Source organism: Myotis daubentonii, chromosome 4 (genome assembly GCF_963259705.1).
Source record: "Myotis daubentonii chromosome 4, mMyoDau2.1, whole genome shotgun sequence".
NCBI classification, from domain to species: domain Eukaryota; kingdom Metazoa; phylum Chordata; class Mammalia; order Chiroptera; family Vespertilionidae; genus Myotis; species Myotis daubentonii.
In genome coordinates this window covers 36,084,428-36,097,621 of record NC_081843.1, presented here as the reverse complement: position 1 = coordinate 36,097,621, position 13,194 = coordinate 36,084,428, and the positions used below count along the sequence as shown (strand labels likewise).

General features: G+C 51.1%; 2 protein-coding genes across 4 annotated transcripts; one reads left to right on the top strand and one right to left on the bottom strand.

Moving 5' to 3' along the window:
• The first annotated feature begins 147 nt into the window (after positions 1 to 147).
• On the top strand, positions 148 to 5,414 carry MEPCE (methylphosphate capping enzyme). Its single transcript, XM_059693661.1, has 4 exons — positions 148 to 3,131; positions 4,190 to 4,408; positions 4,579 to 4,705; positions 4,818 to 5,414. The coding sequence occupies exons 1-4, from the start codon at positions 1,464 to 1,466 to the stop codon at positions 4,868 to 4,870; spliced, it is 2,067 nt and encodes a 688-aa protein (XP_059549644.1). The 5' UTR covers positions 148 to 1,463; the 3' UTR covers positions 4,871 to 5,414.
• A 1,189-nt stretch (positions 5,415 to 6,603) lies between these two features.
• PPP1R35 (protein phosphatase 1 regulatory subunit 35) lies at positions 6,604 to 7,837 on the bottom strand. Of its 3 annotated transcripts, XM_059693659.1 has the most exons (4): positions 7,502 to 7,820; positions 7,169 to 7,421; positions 6,951 to 7,087; positions 6,604 to 6,848 (listed from the first exon to the last, which is right to left on the bottom strand). In XM_059693659.1, the coding sequence occupies exons 1-4, from the start codon at positions 7,784 to 7,786 to the stop codon at positions 6,675 to 6,677; spliced, it is 849 nt and encodes a 282-aa protein (XP_059549642.1). In that variant the 5' UTR covers positions 7,787 to 7,820; the 3' UTR covers positions 6,604 to 6,674. The 3 variants fall into 3 exon arrangements, with proteins under 3 accessions (XP_059549642.1, XP_059549643.1, XP_059549641.1); XM_059693660.1 differs by lacking the exon at positions 6,951 to 7,087 and having other exon boundaries at positions 7,502 to 7,837; XM_059693658.1 differs by having other exon boundaries at positions 6,604 to 7,087; positions 7,502 to 7,826.
• Positions 7,838 to 13,194: the final 5,357 nt, after the last annotated feature.

Here is a 13,194-nt window from a genome sequence, read left to right as displayed (position 1 = left end):
CTCCCCATTCTCGACTCTCCCCACCCTCTGGGGTGCAACAGGGCCCGCACCCCAGCACTGTTGGGAGAACGGGCCGCCTTGCACCCAGTAGAATGGGCGTCGAATAGCTTCCTCCTCATTGGCCGAGGCAGGGGCAACCAAGCCTAAACCTCTTCCCCACCCACACTCGTTTATCTATAAGGCGGCGAGAAGCCGCAGCGTGCGCTCGGGAAGGCCTGCGTGTGAGCTGGTGGTAGTGGTGAATGTATTGCTTTTGGTGGCTGTGGTGGGCATAGGGTCGCAGTCCTCGGGCTAGGGGATCGAGCGCGCAGGAGTCCGGTGGGTTACGGGGACGTTGGTATCGGGGCTTTGGGAGACGGAGGGAAGGGCGTGGTGTCCTCAGGTGATCGCGATTAGGGGAAGGCTGAGGAGCGAGAGGACTACTCGGCCATTTCGTTGGAAGAGGAAGTTGGGCATCAGCTGTTTTGGTGACTTTTTTTTTTTTCAGTTCAGCAGTGAATATTTCCCAGGGGGGTGAGTTAAAATGACTTATCGTATTTTATTGAGAACAGCTCGTAGGAAGACGGTCAGTACACTCGCTCCTTCATCTACTTTTAAGATTCCCCCCTCTTGTTCCCCCCCGCCCTTCTAAGTAGGTGGGCAAACGGAGACCAGTCATGAATAATTCATGAGGGCCTACGTTCCTTAGCCACGCCCCTCCCAATCGTGCTAACGCACGTTACGTGTACCAAACCTGGGGAAGCGACGTAACAGTCCCCGCCCCTAGGACGGAGGGCGGGGCACCACCCTCAGCACGTGCTGCAGCAACCCGCGCAAGCCCAAAAGGATGTGCGCAGGCGCTCCCCGCTAGGGGGAGGAAGGAGGCGGGGTAGGGAGCTTGTTGGGTTTAGAGCCGGGCGGAGACCGCTGAGACTCATTCCTCAGGAACAAGGGTCGGGTGTCAAGGAGACCTTTTCACACCAGCTCCCCGTCCCCGCCTACGGTGGGTGGGTTCGCGCGGCAGAGACAAAGGATATCAGTAGGGACGAACATAGCTGCGAAGGGAAGTAGGGTGTCAGTTTGGGGTGGTGGGCTTTTGGGGGGATTACAGGGAGCTATATTTAAACTCCCGGAGCCGTTAAGTTGGTTCGTACTCGGATGCGCGCGCGACCAGGGTGGCGGCGGAGTGCGCATGCGTGATTCTGGGACGAGAGGAACGCGCTTGGGCTGTGCGCGCTCGCGGCAAAGCGGTAGTGGTGGAGGAGAAGGGTCGGCGCACGCGCGGTTGGTTCCTGGAGTTCGGGTCTCGCGGGCATCTTGTTTTGGTCTCGTAGGCGAAGGGGCCGCGCTTCGGGGGAGGCGCTAGGGCGCGAGACTAGCGAGAGCAGCTGCGCGCGCGCCCAGGAAAGGGGGGAAGGGAGCGGGTGTAGGGAGGGGGGGGTAAGCCCCCTTAGCCCTCGACTGGGACGGAATAAGGGGAGGAAATGATAGAGATGGCGGCGGAGAAGGAGCCGTTTCTGGTACCTGCCCCGCCGCCGCCGCTCAAAGAGGAGTCAGGCGGAGGGGGCAGCCCCTCGGTGCAGCCGCACCAAGAGCCCGCCTCCGGGGAGCTCCGCGGCGGTACGCAGCGTGGGCCTGGCCCGCGAGCACACCCAGCCGGGGTCTTGGCTTCTGGAGCGGGCAAGGAGAGCCCCGGGGCTACTGCCCAGCCTCGGGTCAGCCAGTCGCAGCAGCAACGAGGGGGCGGCCTCCACACGCCCGGGGAGGCCCGCTTGTCGGATCCCCACGGGCGAGCCGCTCCCCCGGACCTGGGGGAGGAGCGACGGGGAGGGGGTGGAACAGAACTGGGACCCCCTGCCCCGCCTCGACCCCGGAACGGCTATCAGCCCCACCGGCCCCCTGGGGGAGGTGGGGGCAAGAGGAGAAATAGCTGCAATGTAGGGGGAGGTGGTGGAGGCTTCAAACATCCGGCCTTCAAGAGGCGCAGGCGGGTTAATTCGGACTGTGACTCTGTGTTACCTTCCAACTTCCTCCTGGGGGGCAATATCTTTGATCCACTGAACCTGAATAGTCTCCTGGATGAGGAAGTGAGCCGCGCACTCAATGCCGAGACCCCTAAGTCATCCCCGCTTCCGGCCAAGGGGCGAGATCCAGTGGAGATTCTCATCCCCAAAGATATTACTGACCCACTGAGTCTCAATACTTGCACTGATGAGGCCCAAGTAGTTCTTGCTTCACCACTCAAGACTGGTCGGAAGCGACATAGACACCGGGGACAGCACCACCAGCAGCAGCAGGCAACTGGAGGGATTGATAGCCACTCTGTGCTGCCCACAGCTCCCCCCACTCCCTCACTCCATGGGGAGGGCACCACACAGCAGCAACGGCATAGGGGCCAGAACCAAAACCGTGATGCCCCCCAGCCCTATGAACTCAACACGGCCATCAACTGCAGGGATGAGGTCGTGTCTCCCCTTCCGTCTGCCCTACCGGGTCCCTCAGGCTCCCTCTCAGCCTCTTCAGCTGCCTCAGTTACCTCTGCACCCCCGTCTTCCTCCTCACGACATCGAAAACGTCGCAGGACTTCCAGCAAGTCAGAGGCAGGGGCTAGGAGTGGAGGAAGCCAGGGTCCCAAGGAAAAGGGCCGAGGGAGTGGGGGAGGCCGCCACCACCTCCACCCACTACCTGCAGCAGGTTTCAAAAAGCAACAGCGCAAGTTCCAGTATGGGAATTACTGCAAGTACTATGGGTACCGAAATCCCTCCTGTGAGGATGGGCGCCTTCGGGTGTTGAAGCCTGAGTGGTTTAAGGGTCGGGACGTCCTAGATCTGGGCTGCAATGTGGGCCATGTGACCCTGAGCATTGCCTGTAAGTGGGGCCCATCCCGCATGGTAGGCCTGGATATTGATGCCCGACTCATCCACTCGGCCCGCCAAAACATCCGACACTACCTGTCAGAGGAGCTGCGTCTGCAACCCCAGACTGCTGAGGGGGACCCAGGGGCAGAGAGTGAGGAAGGGATCAAAACCGTTCGAAAGAGGAGCTGCTTCCCAGCCTCACTGACAGCAAGCCGGGGTCCCATTGCTGCACCCCAAGTGCCCTTGGATGGAGCAGACACATCAGTCTTCCCCAACAATGTTGTCTTCGTTACGGTAAGAGGGTCTTGGGATAGGGCCCAAGTCTGAGGATGAGGTTAAATAATGTGACAGGGAGGCTATGAGCCAGAGGGATTTCTGTGTATGCAGTCCACACCGGGAGAACCAGGTCCTCGAGAGAAGGGTCTGAATCCACTGGGTGTCCCTTCCTATAACCTGGAAAGGTGGAAGGAAGCTCTACCTGGGTTCCTTTCTTGTGACTCCTGGCCCCAAAATGGGATCTGACCCCTTTTGCCCTCCTCCCTACCTGGACTGTAATCCAGGCCAGTCCACCTTCTCTAGGGGGCTACTGCTGATGCTCACTTGGGGATCTGATCCACATGGAAACTTGTCTTCTAACCTACTGAAGGTGCATGAAGGGATGGGTATCAGACATGGAATGTCTCAGGGGGGAGGGAGGATTAGGATAGTGGCTAATATTTGCAGTTTCTCTCCATTGATAGGGACTTAGTTTGCATATGATATAGAGTTGAAGAGTGTCCGTGGTCAGGAACTCAAGTGCTTGGCCTTGGATCATCTCCACATTGACACTAGATAATAGGATGGAGAAGAGTCAGAGTCCTCTGCAGGAGGGGAGGGTAACATGCCTTCAGCGTCTGTCCAGACTGCCTGCACATAGCTCCTCATGAAACACTCCAATTCGCCATCTGCAGGAGTAGTGTTGGAAAATGGACTTTTTTCTAGCTTATCTAGAAAAAAATTTCCTGAGGGATGGTCTCTTCACTTCTCTGGAAAGAACAATCCTAAAACTTTGCCAGCCCCAACTACTGAGAAGGAACCACAGGTCTCCCTTTCAAATCTGGGTTAGGTCCTGTTGGGTCGCTCGGCTTAATGGACAGCATCTTAGAGGAACTCTAGCATTCTTTCTCGGCACTTTCACCCCAACTTTGGAGATCTTGTGAGGCTTCTTTTTGTTTGGTTTACCACCAATAGCATGCAAAAAAGTGATACTGACGGTATCAAAGATGATTGTGGCCAAGGGCTATAAAGTGAGGCTGCAGATTGAATGTGTGGGTTCATAGTTCTTTTAATGCCGCTGTTGCCCTCTCCCTCAGGGTAACTATGTGCTGGATCGAGATGAGCTGGTGGACGCCCAAACACCTGAGTATGATGTGGTGCTCTGCCTCAGCCTTACCAAGTGGGTACATCTGAACTGGGGAGACGAGGGACTGAAGCGCATGTTTCGACGGATCTACCGGCACCTACACCCTGGGGGCATCTTGATCCTCGAACCCCAACCTTGGTCAACCTACGCCAAGAGAAAGACTCTCACAGTGAGTTGGTATTTAAGTGGAAATTGGTATGTCCTTTAGTTAAGGCAAGAAAGACCCCAAAGAAGTGGAAAGAGGACTTTCTGAACAAGGTGAAAAGATCTCCTGGGTGGGCATCATTCTCTGGCAGGGAGAAGGCAGCAAGCTGAAGTGGTCCCTGCTCTTCTCCCTAGGAAACAACCTACAAGAACTATTATCGAATCCAGCTGAAGCCAGAGCAGTTCAGTTCCTACCTGACATCCCCAGAAGTGGGCTTTTCCAGCTATGAGCTTGTGGCCACACCCCACAGCACCTTCAAAGGTAAGTCTGGCTTATTTTGGTGGGGGAGGGAGACCAGCCCTGAGGGACAAGGTACAGACCCTGTGGAGTCTTGAGGTCCTGCCCATCCCTCCTGATTGCACTCTCCTCTTAGGCTTCCAGCGTCCTGTGTACCTGTTCCACAAGGCCCGTTCCCCCAGCCACTGAGTGGCCCCTTGAACAGAAAGTGTGAAGAAGCTGCCCGCTGCTCTTAAGGACCTGGGGAAAGAAAATATCCCGCAGTCTTTCCTTTCTGGCTCCAAAAGTTTCCTTTCTTGGATCTGCATAGAAAGCTTTTCCTGTGTTGCTGCCCCAGCCTCCTCCCTATACCTCTGGTACCTAAGCAGCAAGCCCAGCTGTTCTGGAGTTACCGCCATCTTCCTCTTCCCCCAGCCCACTGGCTGGATGGCATGGACTGTTTGCTGATCTCTGTTCTCCTAGGGCACAGGAGGTGGGGAGTTATCAAGTTCTCTGGGCTCTTCCTCCTGTCCTTCCAAGGAGAAATTCCCATTCTCCTCAGCCCTTGTCCCTGCCTTCATTTCAGTGGACCACATGATAGAGGGACTGAGGCTTAAGAGGGGGAAGCTTGATGGGGAGGCATGCAGGTACTGTGAAAATCCCTCTGCTGTCCCCCATTGGGAGAGGGGGTTGGGTTTGGAATGTAAGAACAGCACAATAAACTTGATGTTTAGGGCAATGGCCCCCACACCTATGTCTGGCACTTTTGTGTATATTATTTCAGAGAGAGGAAGGGAGAGAAACATCAATGATGAGAATCATTGATTGACTTGCTTCCTGCACACCCTACATAGGGAATCCTGCAACCCAGGCATATGCCCTGACCGGGAATCGATCTGTGACCTCTTGGTTCACAGTTCGATGCTCAACCACGGGGCCCCACAGGCCAGGCTGTCTGGCACTTTTTAACTGGTGGGAAGGGATGGTGCCTCCCAGCACAACCTGTGCTTCCTCTAAACTACTCTCAAGGTTTTTCAATGATTGGGAAGATTGTGGATTGCTACATCTACACACAACTATATAGGACCCTAGTCAGGAAGAAGGGGTATGATGCAAATTTTGATGTGAAACTTGAAGAGCCCATCTATCTCCCATCCCACCCCCCCACCCCCCCCAAAAAAAACAACAACAAAAACCACTGACACAGGTTTTTTTGTGGAAGCTTTGGCAGAAGGCTAACTTTGGGATTTAACAGTAGAATTGAAGTGGAGCTAGAAAAAGACACTTTGGACCGGACAGACTCCCTGCTCTAGGACCTCCCTACCATCCACCCTCCTTTTTTGATGCTGAGGAACCAGCTAATAGGCAGTTTAACTTAACATGTAGCTATTCAGTGGCTTGTCAAGTATTTACTCTGGTCAGGTGTAAAGATGGGCAAGGCCCTTGAAGGCAAAACAAGGAGATAATTTAAATAAATGCCGGTAGCTGCCTTACCAGGTTCCCTGAGTCAGGTAACATGCAGGCTGAGATCCACATGAAGTGATCAGAAATAAGTGGTGCAAAGAAACAAGTGTGGTGTCATACAAAACAAAGGTGGTGGGTGTGACTGCAATCAGGACGATGTGGGGAGGGTACCCAAACCCCTGACTGGGCTCCAGCTAGTGTGGCTCACGGGGTTGGGGACTCCTACACTGAAAGGTGGTGAGTTCACTCCCAGTCTGGCGCTTACTAGAGGCAACCAGTCGAATGTTCCTCCTATCCTCTCTAAAAAGCAATAAACATCCTAAGGTGAGGATTAAAAGAATGAAAACTAAACCTCTTACTTGGACCAGTGTTTTCTACTGGTCATTACGGAGTTCCTTAAAGAAGGGGCCAAAACACTTGGCTTCCAGGCAGCTTCTAACCTACAGCTTTCCAACTTAAGCCTTCCGAGAAAAGTCCCATTTGTTAGCAAAACCACTTTATTATGTTACTTTCAACACAAAAATACAAGCAATTCTGGGCGCCTCCTGGGCTACACTTCCCATCGCCTTAGTGTTCGATGCATGAGGAAGGTATCCTCTGAAGGGCGGGGCCGGAGCTGAAGGCGGAGAGCGGGCAGACTGTCCAGGGTCAGGTGTGGAAACTCATAAAATAACGTTTCTGGGTCACACAGCACAGTCATGTCCGGCCCTGGCCCAGGGGGCTCCTGTCGGAAATGAAGTCCAAAGCCAGTTACACGAGGAGAGGGAAGAAGCCGCGGCGGCCAAGGGCAGGGGGCGCGGGAGGGGACCCCGGCCCAGGCCCTCACCTTTGGAGGCGGGGCTCGGGCCTGCGGGGGCAGGAGCGCCAACCTCTCCCTCAGCGCCGCGCTCAGAACCTGCTCCTCGGGCACCTGCAGGCTCACCAGGTCGCGGAAAAGCCGCTTGGAGCGCGGCACGTTCAGTCCTGAGACCGCAGGGGGAGCGGGGGTGAGCCGCGCCTCTCACCCCAACTCCCGCGCCCGGCCTGCCAGCTGCCCCCCCTCACCCTCGGCCACGCTCTCCTCCAGGGCACAGCGGGTCTGGAACGATTTTCTCAGCTGTTCCTCCACGGCCTTCGCGGCATCGAACTGGCCCGCGGCTGCGGCCCGCGCGGCCTGCAGCTCGAGGCTCAGAGCCAGGCTGCTGTGCGGCGCGGGCGCACCCAGGTCCTGCGACGCCGCGGGCTTCTCGCCCGGGGCGGCAGGGACGGCCAGCGGCTGGGCCCGGACCGGGGAGGGTGGCGCCAGGCGGAAACGGACCTGGGGGCAGAGAGCAGGGCGGTGAGGAAGGGGGAGCGGGGCGGTCGGCGGGCCGCCGGCCAGGCCTTCCGCCAGCTCACCTGCCGCTCCTTGCGGGCCCCGCCCCGCCGGTTTGCCCGCCCCTTCCCCCGCCCCGGGCTGCAGTTCGGCGGCTCGGGGCTCTGGGACCGCGGGCTCAGGCTCAGGCTGAGATCCAGGCCAGGCTCGGGCACGGGGGCTCCGGGCTCCGGGGCGCGGGGTTCCGGGGGTGGCCCCGGGGCCGCTACGGCCGCCTGCCCTTCCCCCGACTTCAGCTCTGATTCCTCGCAGCCCATCATCTTGGAGCGGCTGCGGGGCACCGCCTCTCCCCGGCCCCTCCCAGACATCGCGACCGGAAGCCGTTAGCCCGACCCAGGCGGGCGGGGAGGCAAGCCCTCGCCCCGCCCTGTTACGCTCCCTAGCGTCATCCTTGTTGCTCCTCCCCTGGTTTCCCGGCGGCCCCTGCGGGCCGACTCCGCCCAGCCCCGCCCCTCCCCGCCCCGCCCCGCCCCTAGGCCGGGATGTTAGAGCCGGAGCCGTGGAAGCCCTACGGATCCTCATCAGTGCCATTTCTCCTTTCGGAAGCTCCGACATGGCGTCCTTTCCCGGCGGACTCTTCCCCTGGAGTCCGGAGGATGTCAGCCCTCCTGTCCCGGTGCCAATGGGGCAACTTTAACTTCACTGCCCAGCGTCCTCGCATTGGGCCCCCTACGCGGCGCCGTCACTGCGTCTCCAGGTTCCTCGTCGCCTCCGCGCTCCGGCCGGAGCTGCCATTGAGTGAGGGCAGCGCTCGCTCACCAGCCGCCCGCTCCCGCCTGCGACTCCGGGCGCTAGTGTTTGCTTGAGCATCAACTGCCTCACTCAGCCTTGAGGCTTTTTATTACTTTTTCCTTTTCGAGGGTCTCCTAAAATACTCCTTTCTATAAAAATAGGTATTTATATGTGGATTACAGTTTTTCTTTTTTGCAGTTTAAAAGGTCTCACGTTTATTACTGAATCAACCTACCGCAGAAAATAAAATCAACAGAGCAAAATCATGAGTCCAGTAATTTCCCTATTAAAATGCCCCAACTATCCCGACAGTAGTGATCTTTTCAATCATTTAAGGGTGCAGGCAACCTGGATACAGCATAAATATGTGAGCCATCTCTCATGTGTGATTCCTCATAGACCCAGTTTGGTTCTTCTCCACTGTCTCCTCCTCAAGTTGTACCTGATTTTATTACTAGTTTTCATCAGAATCCTTTGGGATGGGCCGATTCTGCTTTTGTTTCTTGGCCAGGAACCTCTTGATCTGAAAGTCCTGTGGGAAGACATGGCAAAGGAGAAGCGAACTGCACGCACCTCGGTGGTGGAGAAAGAGAGAGAAGGCTTGAGTACATACAGTTTTAAAAAAGAAGAGCTTGGTGGATGTATCGGACCCCTGGGCTGCAAGGCAGATGACGAGCTCTCTCTTATTCCCTGCGTACCTTGGGCAGGGCCTCTGGACTCTGTGAGCCTCTGTTTGTTCTTGTGTTAAACGTACTAAATTGGATCCAGGACTCAAGGTTCTCCCAAAAATGGTTCAATATAAGTAAACAGGTATGTTTGTGTACCACTTTTCACATCCTTCATCTTCCCAAGAAATGGTGTGGAAGATCAGATAGAATGGATAGTGTTGCCTTCATTTTACAAAAAAAAGTTTTTGAGGATCTCAATGGCGTAACACCAAGAGCTTACCTGTTAAAGTTGGGAATAAGAAAGTATGCCCATTTCCTCTACTCTTTTTTAAAAGATATTTTTATTGGTTTCAGAAAGGAAAGGAGAGGGAGAGAGAGACAGAAACATCAATGATGAAAGAGAATCATTGATCGGTTGCCTCCTGCACACACCCCATTGGGGATCAAGCCTGCAACCCAGGCATGTGCCCTTAACCAGAATTGAACCTGGGACCCTCCAGTCCGCAGGCCAAACCAGCTAGGGCTCCCTCTACTCTTTATTTGTAAGAGGAAGTAGGGAGGTACAAATGTAAATAAATGAATACTTACATTTTTTTAAAGTAGAAGTATACATTTAAAATTTTTAATGGTTATTTAGCTTGGAAAGGAGAGAATAGAATGAAGGGAAAAAGCAAGACTTTTGAATATACTTTGTTTTGTGCATTTGACTTCAGAAATCTATGTTTTACATGATTGTATGATAAAAATTAATTTTAAAAAAATCAATCCCTGGCCGAAACCGGTTTGGCTCAGTGGATGGAGCGTCGGCCTGCGGACTGGGGGGTCCCAGGTTCGATTCCGGTCAAGGGCATGTACCTGGGTTGCGGGCACATCCCCAGTAGGAGATGTGCCGGAGGCAGCTAATCGATGTTTCTGGCTCTCTATCTCTCTCCCTTCCTCTCTGTAAAAAATCAATAAAATATATATTTTAAAAAAAAAATCAATCCCTGAAAGTCAAAAGTAAAATGAACCTAAATGTGTATCTAGTTGGTGGCCTAACTGCACAGAAGGGAACTGAATGACTTCAAAACACACTGATTTAACTATACATCTGAAGATCTACCTAAAAGACAAAATTAATTGCCAGCCCTAGCTGGCTTGGCTCAGTGCAGTGATGGCGAACCTATGACACGCGTGTCAGAGGTGACACGCGAACTCATTTTTTTGGTTGATTTTTCTTTGTTAAATGGCATTTAAATATATAAAATAAATATCAAAAATATAAGTCTTTGTTTTACTATGGTTGCAAATATCAAAAAATTTCTACATGTGACAGGGCACCAGAGTTAAGTTAGGGTTTTTCAAAATGCTGACACGCCGAGCTCAAAACGTTCGTCATCACTGGCTCAGTGGATAGAGCGTCGGCCTGTGGACCAAAGGGTCCCGTTTTCTGTTCTGGTCAAGGGCACATCCTTTAGTTGCAGGCTTCTCCCATCTCAGGCCCTGGTCAGGGCCCATGCAGGAGGCAACCAAACGATGTGTTTCTTTCATATCAATGTTTCTCTGTTTTTCCCTCTCTTTTCCACTCTAGAAGACAATGGAAAAATACCCTTGGGTGAGGATTAACAACAAAAAACTGCCATAAAATCTTAAATTGTATTCAGTAGTCATATTGTGGAGAATAGGTGAAAGTGTGTAGGCTAAAACAATTACGTTGGGATCACTTCATAAATATATAATCAACTACTATGCTGTACACCTGAGACTAATATAAAATAATATTGAATGTCAAAAAAAGACAACTAAATACCTTTTATAAGGTATTTAGACTAGTTAAAACCATAAAGACAGACAGTAGAATGGTGGTTACCAAGGGATGGGGAGGAAGAGGGAGAAATGGGAAGTTATTTAATGAGTATAGAACAGTGATTTTCAGCATTTTTCATCTCATGACACCCAAGTTAATTACTAAAATTCTGCAGCATGCCAAAATATATATTTTTTGCCAGTCTGACAAAAAAGTAGGTATAATTTTGATTCACTCACATTGGACAGCTATTGCCATTTCTTTTAATTTGACAATATAAGGGAAAAGAGGTCAGTGCCCCTGACTAAGTAGGTATTGCATGTTTTAAAAATTATTGTGGCATACTAGTTGAAAATTGCTGGTATAGAGTTTCAATTTTACAAGATGAAAAGAGTTATGGAGCCCTAGTCAGTTTGGTACCGTGGATAGAGCGTTGACCTGTGGACCTAACGGTCCCTGGTTCAATTCCAATCAAGGGCACGTACTGGGTTGCATGCTCTTCCCCAGCCTGGGCCATGGTCAGGGTGTGTGCAATCAATATTTCTTTCTGTCTTTCCTTCTCTCTTTCACTCTCTCTAAAAATCAATGGAAAAATATCGAGTGAGGATTTAAAAAAAAAAGTTATGGAGATGGATTGTGGTGATAGTTGCACAACATTATGAATATATTTAATAACACAAATGTATACTTAAAAATGGTTAAGATGTTAAATTTTATGCATATTTTACCATAATAAAAAATGGGAAGAAATAATTATGTAGATTTGTATTATAACAGGAAAAAAGATGCAAATCTAAAATCAGTGATTTATGCAATTCCCTGTAGTCTTGATTTAATTAGGAAGTAACTGTATGAAGTCATGGCATATTTTAGCTTAAATTAAAAAGCATATCCTGCCCTAGCCAGTTTGGCTCAATGGATAGAGTGTCGGCCTACGGACTGAAAAGTCCCAGGTTCGATTCCAGTCAAGGGCACATGCCCGGGTTGTGGGCTCGATCCCCAGTAGTGGGCATGCAGGAGGCAGCCGATCAATGCTTCTCTCTCATCATTGATATTTCTATCTCTCTCTCCCTCTCCCTTCCTCACTGAAATAAAAAATAAAAATAAAAAGCATGTCCTGCCCTGACAGCGTGGTTCAATTGGTTGGAGAATCGTCCCATGCACCAAAAGGTTGCGGGTTTGATTCCCAGTTAGGACACATACTTAAGTTTCAGGTTCAACTCCCAGTCGAGGTGTGTACAACAGTCAGCCCATTGATGTTTCTCTCTCCTCCTCTTTCTCTGAAATCAGTGAACAGCCCTAGCTGGTTTGGTTCAATGGATAGAGTGTCGGCTTGCGGACTGAAAGGTCCCAGGTTCAGTTCTAGTCAAGGGCACATGCCGGGGTTGCAGGCTCAGTCCCCAGTTGGGGGCGTGTAGGAAGCAGGCAATCAATGATTCTCTCTCATCATTGATGTTTCTATCTCTCCCTCTCCCTTCCTCTCTGAAATCAATAAAAAAAATACTTTAAAAAATGAGTTTATCATGTTTAAAAATAAATAAATCAATGAACATATCCTCAAGTGAGGATTTTTTTTTTTTTTTTTTTTTGGTGAGGATTTTTTTTAAAGCATATCCTAATTCCACTGAAAAGCCCTTAGAAACAATGATGGACTCAATAAGCACTCCTAGCCCCCAGTTTGTGGTAGCTAATTCCATATAGGCATTTTAATATCTATACACAAATGTTCATAGCAGCTTAATTCATAATAGCCAAAAACTGGAAATAATTCAAATGTCCGTGAACAGGTATAGACTATGGTACTTCTATATTATAGAATACTGCTAGGCAGCAGGAGCAAACTGTTGATACATACAACAACATGGATGAGTTGCCAGGTTATACTGAAAAAATAAATCCAGTCCAAAAGCTTATTTTCTGTGTGGTTTCATTTATATAACATTTTAGAAGTGACAGAAGTTTAGTAATGGAAGACAGATTTAGTGGTTGCCAAATGGTAGGGACTAAGTGGAAGAGGGGGAAGGAGTGACATGGGTGTAGTCATAAAAGGGCAATACCAAGGACCTTTTGGTATTGGAGCTGTTTATGTCCTTTACTCTTGTGGATATAGGACCCTACACAGGTTATAACATTTTACAGAACTTAATACATACATATGCAAAAATCAGTACAAAACTGGGAAATATGAATCACATTGGTGGATTATATGAATGTCAATATCCTGGTTGTGACAGTATATAAGATAGTTTGCAAAATATTACTGTTTTAGTCTATTCCTGTTGCTATGACAGAATGCCGTAGACTGGGTGGCTATAAGCAACGGAAGTTTATTCCTCACAGTTCTGAAGGCTGGGAAGTCCAAGATCAAGGCATTAGCAGAGTCACTGTCTGAGGAGAACCTACTTCCTCCTGGCCCATGGATGGCTGTGTCCTCACCTGGTGGAAGCGGGCAAGGGCGCTCTCTGGAGTCTCTTTATAATGACACTAAACACCTCCCAAAGGCCCTATCTCCAAATACCAACACTTTGAG